The sequence below is a fragment of the Zootoca vivipara genome, chromosome 6 (genome assembly GCF_965207765.1).
Source record: "Zootoca vivipara chromosome 6, rZooViv2.hap1.1, whole genome shotgun sequence".
Taxonomy (NCBI): domain Eukaryota; kingdom Metazoa; phylum Chordata; class Lepidosauria; order Squamata; family Lacertidae; genus Zootoca; species Zootoca vivipara.
In genome coordinates this window covers 27,505,383-27,526,804 of record NC_142589.1, presented here as the reverse complement: position 1 = coordinate 27,526,804, position 21,422 = coordinate 27,505,383, and the positions used below count along the sequence as shown (strand labels likewise).

The window sequence follows — 21,422 nt, the reverse complement described above, 5'->3', positions numbered from 1 at the left end:
GTTTCCTAGCTGCAGTACCAGTGTAGCCATCGCTAGAGGGTGCTGTATTGCAACCTCTCCTGTGCTCCCAGCATCCCTGGCTGTCTGAGTTTTGTGTTCCGAAACAGTGGGTTCTACCTGCTTTACCTGCCATAGGTGTGACATCTATCTACGCAACCTGTATATGGTCACTCGCATATTCACTTGAGACGTTGTGTTCAAATTTGAATGCAATCGGTCAAGTGGTTTCGGAGAAAAGTGGAGACTAACCCACATGCCCAGTTTACATTTTTATATACTGTATATAGATTAGTCAGATTCATGGAGGAAGAGAGGGCTATTGATGGCTACTAGCCATGATTGGTGTGCACTGCTTCCACAGTTGGAGGCAGCAAGGCTTCTGAATACTGGTTGCTGAAAACCACGGGAGGGGAGGGTGCCCTTGTGCTTGAATCCTGCTTGCTGGTTCCCCACTGGCACCTGGTCAGCTCAAGTGAGAAAAGGATGTTGGAGTAGGTGGGCCACTGACCTGATGATGCTCTGCCCCTGAGCTTCAGCCGTTTCCTTGACCATAGGTCATGGCAACTGGAGCTGATAGAAGAGCATTTTGGAGGGTACCTGGTAAAAGTATGTGTGCTCTGAACTAGAAAGTTCCTCCATTATGAATGCTCATAGCCATTCCTTTTCAAGCCTCGGTTTCATCTGTGAAATGGTAACAATAATGCCGAACTTTCCTAAAAAGTGCTGTTGTAAGAAATCCGTGGACATTGGAAAGTTATGACATTAGAACAATAGAACACCGCCTCCATTTTCCAACACTTTTCTCCACTTTTGGAGAGAAAAGGGTTGTTGCACTCAGGTCTTGCTTGTGTGCTTTCCATGAACAAAATGGCAAAATGGACTACTGGCCTGATCCAGAAATGATTTTTGTTATGTTTTTTAAACTCTGAACGATAATATGCTGCATAGTATAGAGCAGGATTCAAGCACAAGAGCACAAGAGCTCCTGCCAACCTACCAGTTCGAAAGCACGTCAAAGTGCAAGTAGATAAATAGGTACCGCTACAGCGGGAAGGTAAACGGCGTTTCTGTGTGCTGCTCTGGTTCTCCAGAAGTGGCTTTGTCATGCTGGCCACATGACCTGGAAGCTGTACGCTAGCTCCCTCGGCCAATAACACGAGATGAGCGCCGCAACCCCAGAGTCGGTCACAACTGGACCTAATGGTCAGGGATGACCATTTTACCTTTTATAGAGCAGAGTGTCCCCCAGATGTTATTGGACTACAACTCTCATCATCTCTGACCTTTGGCCATGCTTACTGGGGCTGATAGGAGTCCAATAATATATGGATGGCACCATGCTGGCTCCCCCACCCCACCCCACCCCCGATTAAGAGTACTGTACTAGACTTCCAAAACAAACTTCCCTTCCCAGGAAAAAAAAAACTTCCAACAAGATGAAAGAGAGTATGTTATAAGTCAACATCACATTTCTTACTGCATTAATTTCAGTGCTTAGCAGAGTTCAGTCCTGGTCTCACTATGTTTAATAGAGACAGATCTGGCATGCTATGCTCAGAGGGTTACAGCTGTACGTTGTCATAAACTGTCACAACAAATTTTCGCCGCGCTTTATTCATGCCTCGGCCACCATTTCCCCTCTACACACAAATATATAGAGCAAGAGGTCATTTCTGTCTGTATCAAGACTGGTTCATGTTGCTGTTTATGATAAATGAGCTGACTCCAGAGAGAGCTGTGAAGGAGTATGTGGTACTTTTTTGCCCCCCCCCCCCGGTTCCTATCAATGAGGCATAGATCCTAGAAGTAGAGTAACTGTCTGCTTGACACAATGAGAACAACCTCTCTTTCCAGGAAGGAAGTGCAGAGAATAATTGTTAGCGGGGTAGAGATGGGGAGACAACGGCTCTCTCTGTGTGTGTAATGGCACACTTTTCTAAATAAGTGTTGGGCAGAACCTCTTGTGATGAAAAAATTGCATCCCTCCCAAGTAAAAGTGTTACTAGCCGCCATTGTGCCTATCGACCTTCAGCACCCCTAACAAACCACAGCTCCCATGATTCTTTGGGAGGAAGCCATGACTGCTTTTATTTTTTTAAGTTTTCTATACAACCCTTCATCATGAGGATCTCAGGGTGGTTTACAATATAAAAACATGAAAATGCATAATATAATAACAAACACAAAGCGTAAACAAAAACATACAATTTAAAATGCCATAGGTGGTTGAATTACTCCAAGGCCTGGGAGAAGAGGAATGTTTTTATCCGGTGCCTAAAGATATGTAACGAAGGCACCAGGTAAGCCTCCCTGGGGAGAGCATTCCACAAGCAAGGAGCCACCACCAAAAAGGCCCGTTCCCGTGTTGCCCCCCTCCAAACCATTTGCGGAGGAGGAACATGAAGAATGGCCTCAGATGATGATGGCACGGTCTGGGTTGGTTCATATGGGTAGAGGCAATATGATACTGCGCTTCACATTTACAGTGCAGATGGGGCCTGAGTCTTCCGACTATCAAAGAGAAAAATCAAGCTTCCTGCACAGCTGATTTATTTAGCCTTGCGTAGACTGCCTGTGGGTTGTGAAGTGCATATGCCCTAATGAAACAGCCAGAACAGATTGTGATGGGCACAAAGCCACGCTAACAGATGGGCACAAACATTTGCAGCTAAAAGAGCATGTCAGATATGTCTGTTAGGGCAAAGATCCCCTGCCCCTGATAATCTGGCCTTATCTTTTTCTATCTGCCGTACTGCTCTACATCTCTGGTGGTTGGACATGTTCGTGAATAGGGGGCACCGTGTTAACAAACCATTTGAAGCCTCTTGCACTGATGATTGGGCAGGAAATGTCGCAGCCAGTTAATGGAGAGGCAATCTTAGATCACAAGAGAATTTAATGGGAAGTGGGAAGGTGTGTGATGGGTGGAGCCCGTCTCAGAATGTGTTCTGAAGGCACAGCTTTGCAGGTCTGGGTTTGGTCAGTGCCTTCATGGGACATCTTCTGGGGAGGAAACCCTATTACGAGGGGATCCCAACAGGCATCAGGAGGATGCTGACAGTGTTCCAGAGCAATATGAAAAGGCAACATCCAGGAAGAGTCAGTTTCAGTCCTCAGCGAGAAGCAGCAGCAGGAGGAGGAGGAGGGGAAAGGGACAAGGAAAGAGAGGCAGGTGAGGGGAGATGGAGGAGGAGGCAAAGAGACAGACAGCGGAGGGATACCTCAAAGGGAAAAGTGCAGGAGGGAAAGAGCAAAAGCGAGAGAGTAAAAAGTGGGAGGCCAGAGGGAGGGAGGGAATGAAGGAGGGAGGGGAAAGAGCCGACAGGGAAATTATTTGTTTATTTATATCCCTTCTCCCCTGGCTGGGACTCAAAAACAGAGGGGTATCCAATGATGCAAAGGGGTAACTAAACTCTAAGAGCAAAGCCTCTTCCAGGAGGTTCTCTGCAAAGAAGAGGCCTTCTGAGGCTCTGAGGACTCCTGGGACAGGAAAACATGGCACCTTCCCTGAGTTCCAAAACGATGGCATGTGAATGGAAGAAACACCTAAGCAAACAACGGGGGAGTTCTAGTGTCAAGTCTGTCCCCGTCAACAGTCTAACCCAGGGCAGTCCACAGGTGGCCCTTGAGACTTTTTCTGGTGGCCCTCAGCAACATTTGACACCTCACCCCACTGGGCTTTGGGAAGGGTCCTAGAGCCCTCCATCCTCCTTCCCAAAGCCTATAGTTAGTGCTTTCCCAGCTTTGGGAAGGGGATGGGAGGGCTTTAGGACCCTGCCAGAGCCTTGTGCCTCCTTCCCAAAGCCCAGTGCCTTGCTTAGCCAGGGGAGGCACCACAAAGGGGTGCGTCAAGTTTTGGCCTCCAGAAAAGATGGAATGAGGGGTGGATGGTTCCTTATAAGCGCACCACCAATGCACTATTATTGCATCATGGACATGTTTGTGGACTGCTGCCCCCCAGGGAGGCTCACCTGGCACCGTCATTAATACATATCTGCAGGAGACAGGGGGGGGGGAAACATTTCTTTTTCACTGGGCCTCTGTGCCTAGTGGAAGTCTCTGTATTGGAGGGTGAAGGGAGTTTCCGAGTCTTGAGTTTTGTGATGTACTAGCAGATGTTTGCGGTACATTTTGTATCCTTGCCTAATTACTGAAGCGTTAATAGCACCTCTGCATTTCCTTGATTTAACCTTTCTGATCCTGAGGTTAATAAAATGTATATTTTTGGCAGACGCTCTGTGAATAATATATTTAAAAGCAGCTGTACAAGAAATAGAAGCTCAAAACTAAAGTCATTAAATGTTTAATGCATTTGCCTAAGATGCATATATGCATCCCAGTTTACTTTGGGATGGAAGGACCTGACAATTTTGGTTGACTCTGCTTCTCCTTTTTCCAATCTTAAATTCGGAATTTCAGATCTCCGCCTTTCTGCAGCATTTGGAAGGTTTTTCTTTTATAAAATCCATCAGCATTTTAGTGAGAATGTCTCCTAGTAAACACATTTTTAGATGCAGTTTTAACTCATGAACACATCTTTGCAAGCCGTTGTTCCTAATACAATGTGTTCTTGCATGTTGTTTTCATAATATCTTCAAAACACACACTTTCCCAGAATATATGTGTGTTTTTCTAAACATTGGTTGGACAACTGAATTGCAAAATTTGGATAAATGCCAGTTTCAAAGCACTGCTGTGTTTCAGTTTGCATACTGAGAATGTGATTTGGCTTTGCATGTGTACTGAATTGAATTTATTCTCCATCCCTATCTCTGACATCTCCAGTCTTAAAAGGATCAGGTAGGAAGTGATGGGAAATACCCTGAACTTGAGACTCTTAACGAGCTGCTGCCATTCAAAGCAGATAACAGTGAGCTCTAGTCAGTCAAGTTAATTGTGCATAGTCAAAGACCTTTACAAAATACAAAACTTGCAAAGCAACACAAGAATCAGACGAAAATATTGTTATGGAAGCTCATTGGGGAACTGTTAATAGCCGTGCATACCATCCTAGGGGTAACAAAGCATGGGATTAAAATTGATAATACTGTACGTTATAAATATTGATATGGCTAGGGCTATGAGATGGCCGAGGAAAATATTTGGGCCTGGCATAAGGCAACTTCCCATGTTGCTAATATTGCCCTAGTCAATAGACTTTGGATGTGGAACCTGATGCCCTACAGCTGCTATCAGGCTGAGCCAGCATGTGAATGATATGGGATGATTAGTGTTGTAGTCCAACAGTACTGAACTAGACGAGCCAATGGCTCAATATAAGGCAGCTTCCTATGCAGCTTCCTATGATAGGAGGCGCCTGTGTGGTTGCTAGACTCCAATTCCCATCAGTCCCAGCCAACATGACAAATGGTCAGGGATGATGGGAGTTGTAGTCCAGCAGTGTCTGGGAGAAATATCACATTGGCTACCCCTGGTACATACTGTCACTTCACTAACAGACCCTCCAAGTGTCCCTATTTTCCAGGGACAGTTCTGGATTTACAGAAGCCGTCCCTGTTTCTGATTTCATCCCGCAATATATTTTCCTTAGGATGTCCCTATTTTCATCAGAGAAATGCTGGTGAGTATAGAGTTAGTCAACCCCCAAACCAAGGAGATAAGTAACTATACAACCTTTAGAAGACATCTGAAGGCAGCCATGTATAGGGAAGTTTTTTGATGCTTAATGTTTTATTATGTTTTTTTATATGTTGGGAGCCACCCAGAGTGACTGGGGCAGCCCAGTCAGATAGGTGGGTATAAATATGATGGTGATGATGGTGATGATGGTGATGATATAGGACATTCCTCTTTTCATCAGAGAAAAGTTGGAGGGTGTGCACCAACTCTGCCCATTTTAACAACTAAGGGCTACAGCATTGATGTAGAAGAGACCTGGGTCTACTTATTCTAGGTATATTAAATACCACAAAGGATATTTGCCATAATTGAAATCAAGATAGAGTTCTTAAATGTCACTAGGCAAGAAACATGCAAAAGGAACTTCTTATTAAACATGCATCAGTAGAGTTTTTAAAGCCAGGCTTATTAAGGACTCCATTGAATCGTGGTGAGGTCAAGTTAGGGAACAAGGGGTTGTTGTTGTTGTTTTGTAATGGGATGTTGATTAATTCATAGAGTATGAAAAAAGTCCTTAGAGTCCACCAGAGGAAGCATATACGTGGTTGAACTTCCTCATTTGGAAAGTTTGTGATGGTCGAGAGCTATATTGGGCAGTGCTTAATTCTTAAAATGAGGGTTAAGGCATGCCTAGAATGTGGAGTCCCTGCTATGAACACACACTCTTTAAAAATATATATTAAAAAGTCTCCAAGCACCTTAAGGACTAGTAGATTTATTGTGGTGGCTGTTTTCCTAGATTAGAGCTCATTTCGTCTGATGCATGCCTGGAACATTGTTCTCAGGTGGCTGATGTACAGACGGGAATGCAAAAAAGAAGAGTCCCCAAAGGTACACAGAATATCTGTCTCTTAAAGATGAAGTTGGATCTGCATGAGAGCTGGATTTTATCTTTCCCAAAATAGGGGATTGGCCTTTATATGTTTCATCTTTCCAGCAACCCTGGGTGCTCCATGAAACCTGCAAAGGTTGTAGTTTAGGGCTCCTCCAAGCTTACAGAGAGGTTAGACTCTATTCAGTCTTTACTGAGCATCCATCCTGATTTGTTTGTGCAGAGGTCAGTACTGGATTACTGAATAGGTAGACTAAGCATGTTTTTAAGGCACCAGTAAAACAGGAGCACCCAGCTAGAATTGAGGATTTTTTTAAAATTAAAAAACGAAGAAGAATTTGACATTTGATTTTTTTAAAAAAATCATCAAAGTAGTCATCATTTTTCTAATGTTGATGATTACTAAATCATCACTCTTTTTCATGGCTGAAAAGAAAAAACCCTCAGATAACAACAATGTGTCAGGACAGACTTGATTCACTTTCTCTCTTTGTTGAGTCGGCTTCAATGAACTTTTCAAGAATTTTGCAATCAGAAAACTAGAAAGAACCCGTTTTAATTTCCGCATGCATGGTAAATTTGTCTCATTTTTTGAAAAAAATATTTCCATTTTACAGTTTCATGTTGTTCTTACAGTATTTAGAATTATGTATGGAGGGGCACCATCATATTTCCAGTGTTTAGGGCTTCTAAAGGTTTTAATCTGGCCCTGGGAGAGATTATATGACAATGGGCATTCGTCGTAAATTCATCAAGATTTGTTTGTATGGTGATCCATTCATCCCATCCTTTTCAGTTCATTTTCCTAACCACAGAGGTACCATTTTAAAAAAAAATAGATTTGTTGCATTAGGGCAACAGATCCACTTTAATTATCCAAACCTAGATTCCTAACCTGCGCTTGAATTCCCCCTTGCAAAAGCCTGGAGGTAACTAGAGTCTTACTTGAATGCTTGCTGCCTCTTTCCACAGAGGCACCTTGAAAATGGCCTACATTGAAAGCAGTAGTATGCCACTTTAAACAGCCATGGCGTCTCCCAAAGAATCCTGGGAACTGTAGTTTGTTACGGGTTCTGAGAGTTGTTAGGAGACTCCTATTCCTGTCACAGATTGCTATAGCAATCTGTATAGCAATCAAAGAGTAGTTCTGTAAATGGCATAGGGGGGTCTCCTAACAGTTTACAATGGAAACAAATCAAGTTATAAGGCTCCTTTTGTGGGGTGTTTGGAGTAACAGAATAACATTTACGCCTTTAGGGTTTGTCATTATCTGATGGGGCAGGTCTTTCCTCTAACCCAGATGTGTGTGGGATGACTTACAGAGATATAATTATGTGGAGTAGGTGGGAGAGGCACCCTGCAAAAACTTCTCTCCTTTTAAAAAAAATTGGAAGAGACAACCAATATAGTCATTAACTGTGAAAGGTCTGAGAAAAGAGAAAGACTGTTCCTGCTGAGAGTTCAGAAACCCAATATTTGCTTGTAAATACATCCATCAATGCTGTGAGTCTACCCCCAAAAAACAAAGGTTTTGCTAGCGCAGTTGCTTTCATATACAGTGGTGCCTCGACTTACAAATTTAATCCGTTCCGAAGGCACCTTCGTAGGTCGAAAATTCGTAAGTCGAAAAGCGCCATTGGAAACGCAATTTCCCATAGGAATGCATTGGAAACGGAAAAATTCGTAAGTCGAAGCAACCCCATCTAAAAATTCGTGAGTCGAAAAAACCCTATCTAAAACCACTGCAGTTTCCGTTCAGATGTCGAGAAATTCGTAAGCGCGCGGCCATTTGCCCCACTCGTAAGTCGAAAAATTTGGTTGTCAAGTCGTTCGTAAGTCGAGGTACCACTGTACCTATATTAGTCACTGATAGTATGTTAGCAGCTTGGAATCTGAAGCCCCAGGGTCATACTTGTCCATGGCTAACGACAGTAGACAACAGCATCCCCCCTCTAAGGCCTGAAATGCTCTGCCCTCAAGAAAGCTGCCAATTTAGGACACCCTCGCTGCTCTCACCGCCCCAAATCCCTGGGACAACAGGAGCAGCTTCAAGTCCAAGTGGATACCCAAACCAGGAAGTTCAGTCACTATCTGGCAACACAAGTTCTCCAATCATTGAGTCCTATGTGGGAAGCTGACTTCAGAATCATGCACTGGATCATGGCTATGCTGGTGCTCTAGATAGAAAGCAGTGGGGCAACTAAAAAACTGCTAAGGTGATGCTTAGCTGTTGCTAATGCAACATCCCTTCTTTCCCATTTCCTAGTTCTGCTTTGCTGCTTACCCTTAAGATATGGTTTGGATTCCCAACATTTGATCACTCTGGCTGCAGTTGATGGGAGTTGGAGCCCAACAAAGTTTGGAGGGCCACAAGTTTCTCATCCTTGCCTTAGCTGGACAAGTATTTTGAAAACCTTCTCCCCGATCTGCTGGACAGCTCCTTGGTAATACAGCAGTGGTAGGAGGAACCACAACAGTAAATAGTTGTGTTGCAATGCCCCTCCCTCCCCGTGAGAATAAAGACACACAACACATAGATACGGTAGATTTAAATGGGCGAAAAGGCCACAACTTTATTGGTTACGGATGTTGAGCGGTATTGGCTTAGGCATTGGACCCTAACCGTCTATATCCGACACCAACCCGTGTGTTAGACATCCGGGAAGAGTTAACCACCAGTAAGGAGCCCAGTGATGTACATCAACCGGAACTCCTCCTGTGATCACCGTTAGGGGCATGCCTTACGGCCCTAACCTCCCTTGGCTTCGGACCAGACCACGCCCCCAGAATCCTTTAACAGAATACTCCTCCATTTGATGGCGCTACCTGCCCTCCTCAGCTCTAATGCAATTTCTAATGCAATTTCCAATGCCTAACCGACAATCGAGCCTAAAGGGCTCACCGCCAATACCCTCACACCCGCAACCAACACCTTATTTTGAAAACCTTCTCCCCGATCTGCTGGACAACTCCTTGGCAATACAGCAGTGGTAGGAAGAAGCGCAACAGTAAATAGTTGCTTAATAGTGCAGTTGTATATACGCCTTCCCAGGCATTGATGATCCTCTCCTCCATGAATTGGTCCTTTCCTCTTTTAAAGTTGGTGGCCATCACTGCCTCTTGTGGGAGCAAGTTCCATAGTCTATGTGCTATGTAAAGAAGTCCTTCCTTTCATCTGCCATGAATCAACCTTAGTTAAGAATATAAGAAGAGTCTGCTGGATCAGGCCAATGGCCCATCTAGTCCACCATCCTGTTCTCAAAGGAGCCAATCAGATGCCTGTGGGAAGCCTACAAGAGCACCCTGCCTACCTGCGATTCTCAGCCACAAACATACAGAGGCATGATGTCTCTGACACTGGAGGTGGTTACATGCTGGAGTCTTTTTCCTTCTTTCTTTTCTGTGAAGCAAAGCCAACATTTTTATTAACAAGGGCCAAAAAGGTCTGGAAGCAGATAAGAAAAGCACAGAAATTGTGGGTATTTTGAAAGGCCCCGGTTTGTGTTGTTGCTGTTGTTGTCCCCCGCTCCCCACCGTACAAATCTCTGACAGCATTGTATTAGGAGGAAGATGAATTGATTATAGGTTTTTAATTTAAGGAGTGCATCTTGTGGCAAGTGCACAATGCTTGTATGTACCACTGCGCTCCTGCAAGCAAGGCAGGAACAAAGCAACTGTGTGCATCAATATTAAACAGCTCCTGTTGGGTTTTGCATTGGTAAAAGCCAGGGTGTCAGTGAAACGGGGGGTTATTTGTCACAACAGTCCTTAGCAACCGTTATTTTTGCTTTGCTGGGCTGTTACCAACGGGGAGGCAAATTGCTGTCATCGGAGAAGTGGAGCACTTTAGCAGAACAGCGGAATCTGTATCTTGCAAATATGGCTCTGGGCAAGGAAAAGATGTCACCATTCAGTCCGGCAGCAGTTCCGACTTCAAAAGGACAAAGCTTAGTAGGGACAAAATGATGGTTGGGAGGCATGCGATGCGCCAGCGCTTGCTGAACATGCGGAGGTACGAAGGAGACTGGCTGGAAACCTAAAGCCGCATTGAATTCCATGAAGGAAGAGAGGCAGGGCAGAGATCTTCCAGCCACGCAGCCAGCCATGCCCTCCTGAAATGATACTCCATTCCACCTCCTCCCTCAACTGATTTTACATCCCCCACCCCACCCCAAACAGTTGGCATTCCGTAGCAGCTACAAAGCGCACTCTGTCTGTGTATGTCTGTTTTTGAAGTTTTTCCTTCCCCCAATAATAATAATAAAATGTCTCTGTACTTCTGCAGACTCCTGTCTGAAACCATGGGCAGCAGCTATAAGTCAGTGTCGACAATACTGAGATAGATCAGCTAGATCTGACTTGGTCCAAGACAGCTTCCTATGCTCCTAGTTCTATAAAATTGGACATAGTGTCTATAGAGATGTTTTCCTCCACTTCTTGATGATTAGGAGATTCCGGACAGGCAAGGAAGGAACTACTTCTTCACATCATGCGTAGTTAACCTGTGGAATTCACTGCCACAAGACATGCTGATGGCTGCAGACTTAAGGCAGCTTTGTTGTTGTTTAGTCATTCAGTCGTGTCCAACTCTCCGTGACCCCAAGGACCAGAGCACGCCAGGCACTCCTGTCTTCCACTGCCTCCCGCAGTTTGGTCAGACTCATGTTGGTGGCTTTGAGAACACTATTCAACCATCTCGTCCTCTGTCATCCCCTTCTCCTAGTGCCCTCCATCTTTCCCAACATCAGGGTCTTTTTCCAGGGAGTCTTCTCTTCTCATGAGGTGGCCAAAGTATTGGAGCCTCAGCTTCACAATAAAGGCAGCTTTATTTATTATTATTTCACAAAATGCACATACTGTTTGATATTTTTTTTAAGACCTCAAAGCAGTTTACAAAAAGAACAACGCAGCAAAATTGCCAGTTAAAAAAACAGTTCCTTAAAACATCTGCTTCAATCTGCACTTCTAACCATTGAGGCTACCTGGGCCTCCAATGACAAAACTGGATGCAGAAGCACCCACCCCAAATTGCAGACTTGCTCCTTCAGGGAGAGTGCAATCCCATCCAGGTTAGGCAATTGTACCAATTTCTTGGCCATGGGAACTACTGGCCTTGTTTTGCCAGGATTCAAGCTCTGCTTCCTTTTCACCATCTATCTCACTGCTGTATCCAAACACTGATACAGGGACTTCACAGCCTCTCCCAACTCAGGTGTTCTGGAGAAACAGAGCTGAGTGTCAACAGCATAATGATGGCACATTGCCCCCAAATTCCTCAAGCCTGCTCCCAGCTTTCAACAGGCATTATACAAATTTGTGATAAATAAGGCTATCAAATGGTTACTCCAAATGGAGTATGCTTCTGAACAAATACCTGTAGTTCATGAGCAACACTGGGAGAGGGTTATTGCCCTTAGGTCCTGTTTATGGGTTTTCTCGAGGCACCTTTCTGCCCAGTGAGAAACAGGATACTGGCCTAGATAGACCTTTGATCTGATCCAGCTCTTTTCACATTCTCATGACGTATTCTAAGCAATGGAAAGCACTGTACAAATATTAAGCATCATTGCACAACTCATCTAAGAGATCCACACAGGCATACGGAAGAAGCAAATTCAACTCAGTTTGACCCACTGGTCTGCAAAAACTGACCAAGTGTTGAACTATGATGCTAAGCCTAATGTTTTATAGGGTTGTGACCTTTAAAGATTAATTATCTAGCTCTTTGCTGTCCTACTCACAAAACAGATAAGAGATTATTCTCAAAAGACAGGCAAATACCCCTGGGGATTCCACAAGCCATCTGTTGTAAACCAACATTTGCCCTGCATTTTTAAACTTCCGCAGTTTGCATGCAGGAAAAGATTAATATGCATTGAGTGGTTTAACAATTCAACTCCTCTTCCCAAGGGACTCTGAGAACTGTAGCTCAGTGAGTGGAATGGGAAGCCTGTGAACAACTCTCAGCACCCATAACAAACTACAGATCCCAGAATTATTGGGGGGGGGGAGCCAAGACGGATTAAAGTGTGAGGCAGAAACTATCCCACACCCTCCCCCTTTGTATTTTCCAGGAACTGGTATTCAGAGTAGGTCTGAGTGATATATCAACATATCGTCCAAAACCAGTTTAAAGTCCATATCATGATACTGATTTCATAATTTTTGACTTGGCAATTTATTGCAAATTGGGGGTGGGGGTGTTGTGCAAAAATCACAATATGAAAGAAAAAAGAGACGCTAACCAGTTCCTCTTCATAATTCCATCCTTATTTCAGATATTATGATATATTAGTATATTGCAATGTTTAGCTGGTGATATATCACAAAGCTGAAAACCAGATATCACCCAACCCTGCTGTTCACTTCTACATAGTTCCATCCTTATTTCAGACATCGTGATATATTGTGATGTTGAAAACCAGCTTTCGCTCGGTCCTAAATCAGTGTCAAAGTATCTCCTAACAGTCGCTGGAGATTGCACATCCTTGAGAGTTGTGCTTCTAAAAAGCAGCCTGGAATTTTGTGCCATGTCATTGTCATTTCTTTCAGAATGTTGCTTCTATCCAGTGGGCTGGAAGCCATGGCATTTGAACTGGCTTCAAGCTTGTTTAAATAAACTTATAATGCAGATGTGTCAAGCAGATGGGGCAGAGGCCATTGTCTGGTCACAGCAAAGTGCAAAGAAAGCTACAGTCTGGGGTTAGGTCAGCTCTGAAACAGACTGGTTGCAGCAGCTATGCCTGTACTAAATGCTCCTTTTAGGATACTCCAAATGGCAAAGGTTAAAGGTGGTGCATAGGGATATAGGAAGCTGTTTTATACCCAGACCATCGGTACACCTTGCCCAGAGTTGTCTACAATGGCTGGCAGAGGATCTCCAGGGTATCAGGCAGAACCCTACCTGGAGATGCCAGGGATTGAACCTGAGACCTTCTGCACACAGAGCAGGTGCTCTGCCACTGAGCTACATCCTGTCCCATGGCTGATCTAGGTGATCTGTGCTGATTTTTGTCTTCAGTGAACTTGACAGGCATAGGAAATGGTCTTATACCAAGCCAGACCACTGGTCCATCTATTGCCTACACGCTGCCTGGCAGCAGATGCTGTATTGCAGAGCTTTTGACTCTTCCCTAACAGTACCGTTTTTCTAAGAGGGTCTTGATGGAGATGCTTAGTGAACCACTGGATTTGCGGCATCTCCCAGGCCACATAATTTGCAAAGCAAATTCTGCAAATAATTGCTTTTCCATCATCATGAATTCCTTTTTATATTTGTAGCAGATTTTATTGCAGAAGGGTAGCTGGTTAGCAGAGAAGCTGAAATGTTCGGATCCCACTGGTACAAGTGGGACTTAACAGAGCATCCCCATGTATGTTTATTCAGACATAAGCCTCTTTAAGTGCAGCGGGGCTTACTCCCCGAGTGAACATTGGATTGCAGGCACACACAATTTTAAGCTGCAAAGCAATATAGATACTTGCTTGGGGGCAAACCCAAATAATGGCTTGCATCCGCGCCTGATTTGCACCACAGACAGCATTTTTTTATTCCACACTGCATCGTCTGCAATGCAAGTCGGAGGAACTGCTAGTTCCTATGTACAGCTGCCAATCATCAAGAATTGCAGTCACCGAGGGACGTGTGTGCCTGTGTGAAATGGAGTGTAACTTTTCCTGGATCATACTCAGGTTTGATCAGTCTTTCAGGGATGATATATATTTAATGAATAGCACATCTTGGAAATATGTTCAGGTTGTAGTGAAGGGTGGTTGTCTGTTGTTGTTTTTTAAGGGTGTATGATTTGAGCTTCTATCATAATAGCCTTGACATTTTAAGCATCTCAAACTATATTTAGGCTGCAGTTAACTATTGATTTAAGTGGATCTGCTGCACAGTGTCTGGTCATTTAATCTAAGACCTGTGGGGGCTGTTTGCGAATTACCCAGCAGTGAGAGAAAGGCACCGCAGGCACAGAGGCACTCCTTCTACTGTTTTCGTTTTACAGAGCTCGGGCCTGGAACTCTCTCAAAATACATCATGCTGCAGGGAGTTCCATGTGTACTCATGGCATTGCTGGGGGGACAGAAAGCAATTTTGCTCCGAGCCATGTTGGTTGGAGGCTCTGCAAGCTATCACATCCTCTCCTCCGTGAGGTTGTATGATAGCTTCCCAAATTGTGGGGGTGGAATCTGTAGTGCTATGTGTATTTTAAATGTAATTACATGCCACTGTGTGAAGATATTTTCTTTCCAAGTGTAAATCTGCTTAATAAATTAAATTAAATAGCCAGTAGCTTAGACTGCATTTTTTTTTAAAAAAAAAAAGAGGGTTGGAAAAACTGAAGGATCAGTGGAACTGACTCCCATAGGAGGCAGTGATGGCCACAAACATAGACGGCTTTAAAAGAAAAGTTGACAATTTCATGGCAGATGAAGCTACTATTGGTTACTAGCTGTGATGGCCATGCTCTACCTCCCCAGTTGGAGCAAGTAATGCTTCTGAATACCAGTTGATGGAAACCACAGGAGGGGTGGGTGCTGTTGTGCTAAAATCCTGCTTGTGGGTTTCCCACAGGCATTTCTCTTTCTACCGTAAGTTCCACTCTCCGCTCTCCACATTTCCTTATCAGCAAATCATGAAAATTCATCTGCATTTTTGTGCACATTCTCCCTATTATGCACTTTTTTGCAAGCTATTTCTGCGGATGCAGTGCATATTTTCGGACATTATTGCCATGTATGTATGGATTCTTATACACACTTCCCCCCCCCCCAAAAAAATACACTTTTTTTGTATACATCACTTGGCTGAAGAAACACATTGCAAAATTTGGAGATCTGTGATCTTGGAAAGAGAGTGACATTTTGGTGCACAGTGTGTGAATTGTGTCATTTCTCATTGAAATGTGAAATGAACCGAGTTTTTCTCCGTCACTAGAAAGGGGAAGGAGCTTCTTCTGATTCCCCTCTTCATCCATCTACACAGCATCAGTATTGTTCTGCTTTAAGGGAGCAGTATATGTGCCTTTGGGACGCAGGTGGTGCTGTGGGTTAAACCACAGAGCCTAGGGCTTGCTGATTAGAAGGTCGTCGGCTCGAATCCCCATGACAGGGTGAGCTCCCATTGCTCAGTTCCTGCTCCTGCCAACCTAGCAGTTCGAAAGCACGTCAAAGTGCAAGTAGATAAATAGGGACCGCTCCGGCGGGAAGGTAAATGGCGTTTCCGTGTGCTGCCCTGGTTCGCCAGAAGCGGCTTTGTCATGCTGGCCACATGACCTGGAAGCTGTACGCAGGCTCCCTTGGCCAATAACGTGAGATGAGTGCGCAACCCCAGAGTCGGTCACGACTGGACCTAATGGTCAGGGGTCCCTTTACCTTTTATAGTGCCTTTACATTGGGTGGTATTTCACTTGTACCAGAAACACAGGCGTGTGAGCTCACCTTTCTCTTTTCAACACACACGGCTAATCCATGGTGATGCACCCCTACACAACTATTTATGCAGAGCTTTTAATTACAATTGCATATGGACAGCGGAGGCCAGCCGTATTCCTGCAAGATGGCTTCTTGGAACGCTCTTTGGGGCTCTCCAAATTGGATTGCACTGAAATCTAATAGCAGGAATGCAGACAGGAGGATGAGTGTTATCGATTGATAGAGGCAGAGAAGAGTGCACCTTTTTGCTTGCTTTTTATCCCTTTTCATCATCTAGGCAATATGATATTTTATTGTTTCGATCCATGCAAGCTGTAATCAACCATAGAATTTATGTTCCAAGTATGCCTTTATTTATTTTCAATTAAATAAGCGTGGGGGGGATAAGATTTCTTTTAAAAGAATATCTTTGAAGCTCTAAACATTGAACAGAGTTCAGCGTCTTCATGCTCACAGTCAGCATGCATTAGTCAACAATATTGACTATGGAGCCAGCCAGGGCCGGCTCTAAGGCAAGCCTGGGTGGCGCAGGCCGCCAGGGGGGACGCTGCACAGCTGTGCCCGCTGCAGCAGCGCTGTGCCCGCCCGCCCGCCACGGTGAGAAACGGGGTGGGGCGCCGGAGCGATTATTGCACCATGGCGCCCAGGCGCCCGATATGCTTAAGACGGCCCTGGAACCAGCCACTGCATCTCAGCATAGATCAGTCCAGAAAGATTTGTAGTGGCTAGAACAGGGGTTGTCAACGTTGTCTCTACTGCCCACTAGTGGGAGTTTCTGGATTCTAGGTGGGCGGTAGGGGGTTCAACGGCACTAGCTGAATCCTCCTTCCATCGAGCTTTCGTGGGCGGTAAGGAAATTTTACCATAAAGAAAGATGCATTAGTGGGAAGTAGGTATAAAAAGGTTGACTACCCCTGGGCTAGACAGAACAATCCAAGCGTTCCCCTTGCCTATATAGACAGTAGGTATGACACCCAACCTGGACAATGAACATGGGATGTGTTGTATTTATGGACATACACTTCTAAAAACGGTCCTTGCATCATTGGTCCATCATCTAACTGGCTACTGTACACTCTCTTTCTGCCACCCTTCCTCCCGCCCCCCGCCCCCCATTTTTCCCTCCTTGCCATCCACCAGAAATGAGCCCAGGGGTCGTCTAAAATGAGCGCAAGATCTGCAAGTAGCCCCTGGGCCACAGGTTGCACACCTCTGCTGTAAATTGCCTGAACTGAAGGCATTCTGTGTGGGGTGGGGTGGGGTGAGCCCGTGGCCCTCCAGATGTTACTGAAGCACAACTCCCATCAGCCCCAGCAGAAATGGCCAAGGATGATGGGAGTTGTAGTTTAACAACACCTGACAGGTCAAAGGTTCCCCGTGCCTGCACTGTGACCACTCAGTGCTTCACCAAAACACTAAAGGTATCAATGATTCTGAACTGCTGCAAAAATTAAACCTTTCTCTTCTTTCTCTCTCTCTCCCTCCCTCCTTCATTTTTCTTCCTCTTGTTCCCTCCTAGGTACTGAGCCAATTTACGTGACGGATCCTTTCCTCTATTCGTTCCTGTTGATGTTCCATAAGCTTGTACACTTATTCTTAGACCACTGATGGACTTCTTTATCTGATAATCCTCAGCCAAATGAGAAGGAAACTATTTAAAACAAAAACAAAAAACACACGGAAAAAGAACCCTCAATGAGAACTAGAATCTTAAAGATGGACAGAAAGAGACTGGAAAAGAAGCATGAACACATTCAACAAGGGGAGGGGTAAAGCATATTTTTGGGACATTACACAAAGGTCAGTCACCTGAAATAATGCATCTAATTTCGAGATTCTATGGTATCAATGCCCTGTTCCACACAAGGTAGCTATTATTTCTCTCCTTTCCAACGTCTTTTTTTCCTAAACCTTTCCTCTGACAATTAATTTTGCACGAACTGTTGAACAGTTGCTTTTATGATGATATGTAAAGACATGGGTGGGCGGGGGGCCAAAGCCCTTCTAAGGAAGGGTCCTATTTTTTAGTAGATTATTGTGGTTAGGATTTTTATTTTTATTATTTTTATTTCCTTTCTCCTCCTCCCTTCCCTCTCCCCTCTTTTTAAATTAAATTATTTCTTTTTGGGGGGAACTATTGATTTTTTAAAAAGGCACATCTTACCATAATGGATATTCACTGTCAATAATATTTATTTTTAAATATAAAAAAGAGAAAGATTGGAAACAAGGTAAGACATTTGTTTATAAACCGTATTGTATATTGCTGAATAACAGTTGAATTAAAAAAAAAAGAGATTTTGAAATAACATTTCTGCATCGAGGTATAAATTTCCACCAAAAAAAACAAGCCATGGAAATTCCAACATTGTGCTGCTAGATTTCTTAGACCAGGGAGGCTTCCTATAGTTTTTTCCTCATGTAAAGACACACACACATTAATACCATTCATCTTTAGGCCTAATGCTCATTCTCCCCTGCTTTCAGCTGGGTCCATAAAGGGAACTGGTTCTTGTTCTGATCCAGATTTAGGGGACTTGTGACCCTCCAGATGTTGTAGAACGACGACTCCAATCAGACCTGGAAACCATGGCCACTGGCCAGGGGTGATGGGAGTTGTAGTCCAGCAACATCTGGAGGGCCAAAGTTTCTAAGCATAGCCAGCAGTTGCCCGCAAGCCGGTTCGCTGGAATCTACCAGTATCTGTCACTGAACAGAAATCCATGGGGCAGGATGAGATGACCCGCTTACTGAAGGACATTGCAAGGCAGTGGAGGAGGTGTAGGTGATGTGAATGATGGAGGGAGCATGACCTCAGCAACCGACACTGGGCTCTGCCAGCCATTCGGCAGCCACACACCTGCACAGTGCTAAGTTCAGAGCCCACCATCCCATGAACCCCTCCGTTTGAGGTGATGGACCTCTCCCGTGGAAAAGTGGGTGTTGGTATGTTCCTATACTCCTGCAACCAAGCGTCTTCTGTGCAGCCCCATCCTGTGTGAGCACATTGCTCCTGCGCAAGCAGCCTTTTCCATTCACTTCAGCTATACTCTGGAAGTGTATACTCAATTCTGGCCAAACTAAGCCTCCCAGAGCAAAATATACCTGCAGAGACGCTGCCCGAGTTAATGCCAAATATATTACTTCTGGTACATATGTGCTAGAACATTGGTGTCCCCAGCTTTGAAGACTCGTCTACCCATGTACTATCTGAAACCCAAGGGGCATCTTGGTTGCCAGATGCGAAATATTTTGGAAATATTTTCAGCTCTCATATGCCACTACTGGGTACAACCGGGGAACCAGTCATCTTCGACTCTGGACCTCTTCCCCGACCAAGGAGGATACAGCTCTGTCTCTGTGGCGCAATGGCTTGGTGTGTCTGGTTGCTAACTAGAAGATGGGTGGTTTGAGCCCACCCAGGGGTGGCTGGAGGCAGGATTCCTGCATTGCAGGGGGCATTGGAATGGATGACGCTCAAGGTCCCTTCCAATTCTATAGTTCATAATTGAGTTGCTGGACCACAACATGCAGATCCAAGTGGCCATCTCATGCAGCTGATTTTTATATGTCAGAATTTGAACTATTGGTGATACGATAGATAGATAGATAGATAGATAGATAGATAGATAGATAGATAGATAGATAGATAGATAGATGATAGATAGATAGATAGATAGACAGATGATAGATAGACAGATGTTAGATAGATGAGAGAGAGAAAGAGAGATGATGATAGATAGATAGATAGATGATAGATAGATGATAGACAGACAGACGATAGATAGATAGATAGATAGATAGATAGATGATAGATAGATAGATAGATAGATAGATGATACCGTATTTTTCGCTCCATAAGACACACTTTTTTCCTCCTAAAAAGTAAGAGCGTCTGTGTGTCTCATGGAACGAATGCATGGTCCCTGGAGCCGAATTGCCCAGGGGCAAAAAGCAGGTCGTGCTTTTTTAAAAAAGAAAAAGAAAGAGCTAAAGGCTAACAAGAGGGAAAGAGAAACCGCTCAGCAGCTGATTGCAAGAGATCGGGAGGGAGATAAGAGAAGCTAGCTCCCTTCCCGGCCCCACCTCCTTGCCTAGGCCTCCATTGTTGTGTTTCCCCAGCTACATGTGACTGGCTGATTAGATTATCTGTCTGGAAACTGTACAAATGGCTCCCTTTCCTTTCCTTTCCTAAAGAAGCTGCAGAACTGTGAGTTGAACTCCATAAAAACAGGATTTTCCCCCTTTGCAAGGTAAGCTGCACAACTGTGAGCTGATCTCAAAAAAATGGAACTTCCACCTTTGCAAAAAAAAAAAAACAACCCTGCACAACTGTGAGCTGATCCCCCCAAAAAGCGGCTTTTCCCCTTTGCAAAAAGACTGCACAACTGTGAGCTGATCCCCCCAAAAAACAGGGCTTTCCCCCTTTCCTCCTCTAAAAATTAGGTGCATCTTTTGGCCAGGTGTGTCTTATGGAGCGAAAAACACGGTAGGTAGGTAGGTAGGTAGGTAGGTAGGTAGGTAGGTAGGTAGGTAGGTAGGTGTGCCACTAAGGGGAGGGGCACATCATGTCAACTTTCAGGCACTCCAAACTGACTTGGACTATCTCTTCTGATATTTGCCTGCAGCTGGTGGCTCTTGGCCTTCCAGCAGATAATCTGTCCACTTGCTATTTGATCACTGCATCGTAAGAATATGGCACAGCATCCTGAATATCAGAGCAATGAGGGGGTTTTTTTTATTCCTTTGTCTGGAGCCTCCAGGGAGCTCCAAGCCCCCACCTGAGTGCCATTTCAAGAGGTTGAAAACCCTGAAACAGATGTGAGAGTCCTTGGCAGAATGCACATTTCTCTCTCTAATATACCTCAACAAAGCACTTAATTAAGGAGTTGCTGATGCTGCCACCATACAATGGGCAACATGGCTGATTGTTTCCACAAACAAAGCAATCTGAAGATGGCAGAATAATCTACAGGACCGGTGCTTTAAAAAGATGCCAGCAACCTGCAGTCAAAGCACTGAAAGATTCACACTATGATTAACTGCATCCTCCTCTCTCAGAAGCATAGCGTAGAGCTGGGGAGCTGTTTCAGAGCCACAACTGTTCAGAATCCTCTCTTCAAACTAGTGGTTGCAGAGAGGGAATTTTGAGTAGTGGACTTGGTCGTTGAGCTCAGCGCTTGCAATGAACTAGTTCCATTTCACAAAGTTCACTGAATTAGTTCGCAAATCTTGGAACTGCACCCGCAAGTAGTTCCCGGAATTGATGGGCAAACTGAACATGAATTAAATTTGTTTGATGGTGGAGCATTGAATGATGTCATCTTATTATTAGCTGTTTTATTTATAGCATTTATTTATAGCATCCCACCTTTTCCTCCAAGGATCTCAAGGTGCCATGCATGGGTCTTCCCTTCTGCATTTAATCCCCACAACAACCCTGCGAGGTAGGTTAGGCTAAGAGGCAGTGACTGGCCCAAGGCGAGCTTCATGGCCAAGCGGGGATTTGAAC

The 21,422-nt window shown here is 44.5% G+C and overlaps 1 protein-coding gene across 2 annotated transcripts in view; it reads left to right on the top strand.

The window, feature by feature from the left end:
* The window catches only part of VSTM2B (V-set and transmembrane domain containing 2B), a 36,245-nt gene extending 18,032 nt beyond the window's left edge, over positions 1-18,213 (top strand). For both annotated transcript variants that reach the window (XM_088671845.1, XM_035120861.3), the window contains one exon: positions 17,430-18,213. In XM_088671845.1, the coding sequence (XP_088527971.1) occupies positions 17,430-17,518 (89 nt within the window). In that variant the 3' untranslated portion in view covers positions 17,519-18,213. The remainder of the gene's footprint in view (positions 1-17,429) is intronic.
* The last annotated feature ends 3,209 nt before the right edge of the window (positions 18,214-21,422 follow it).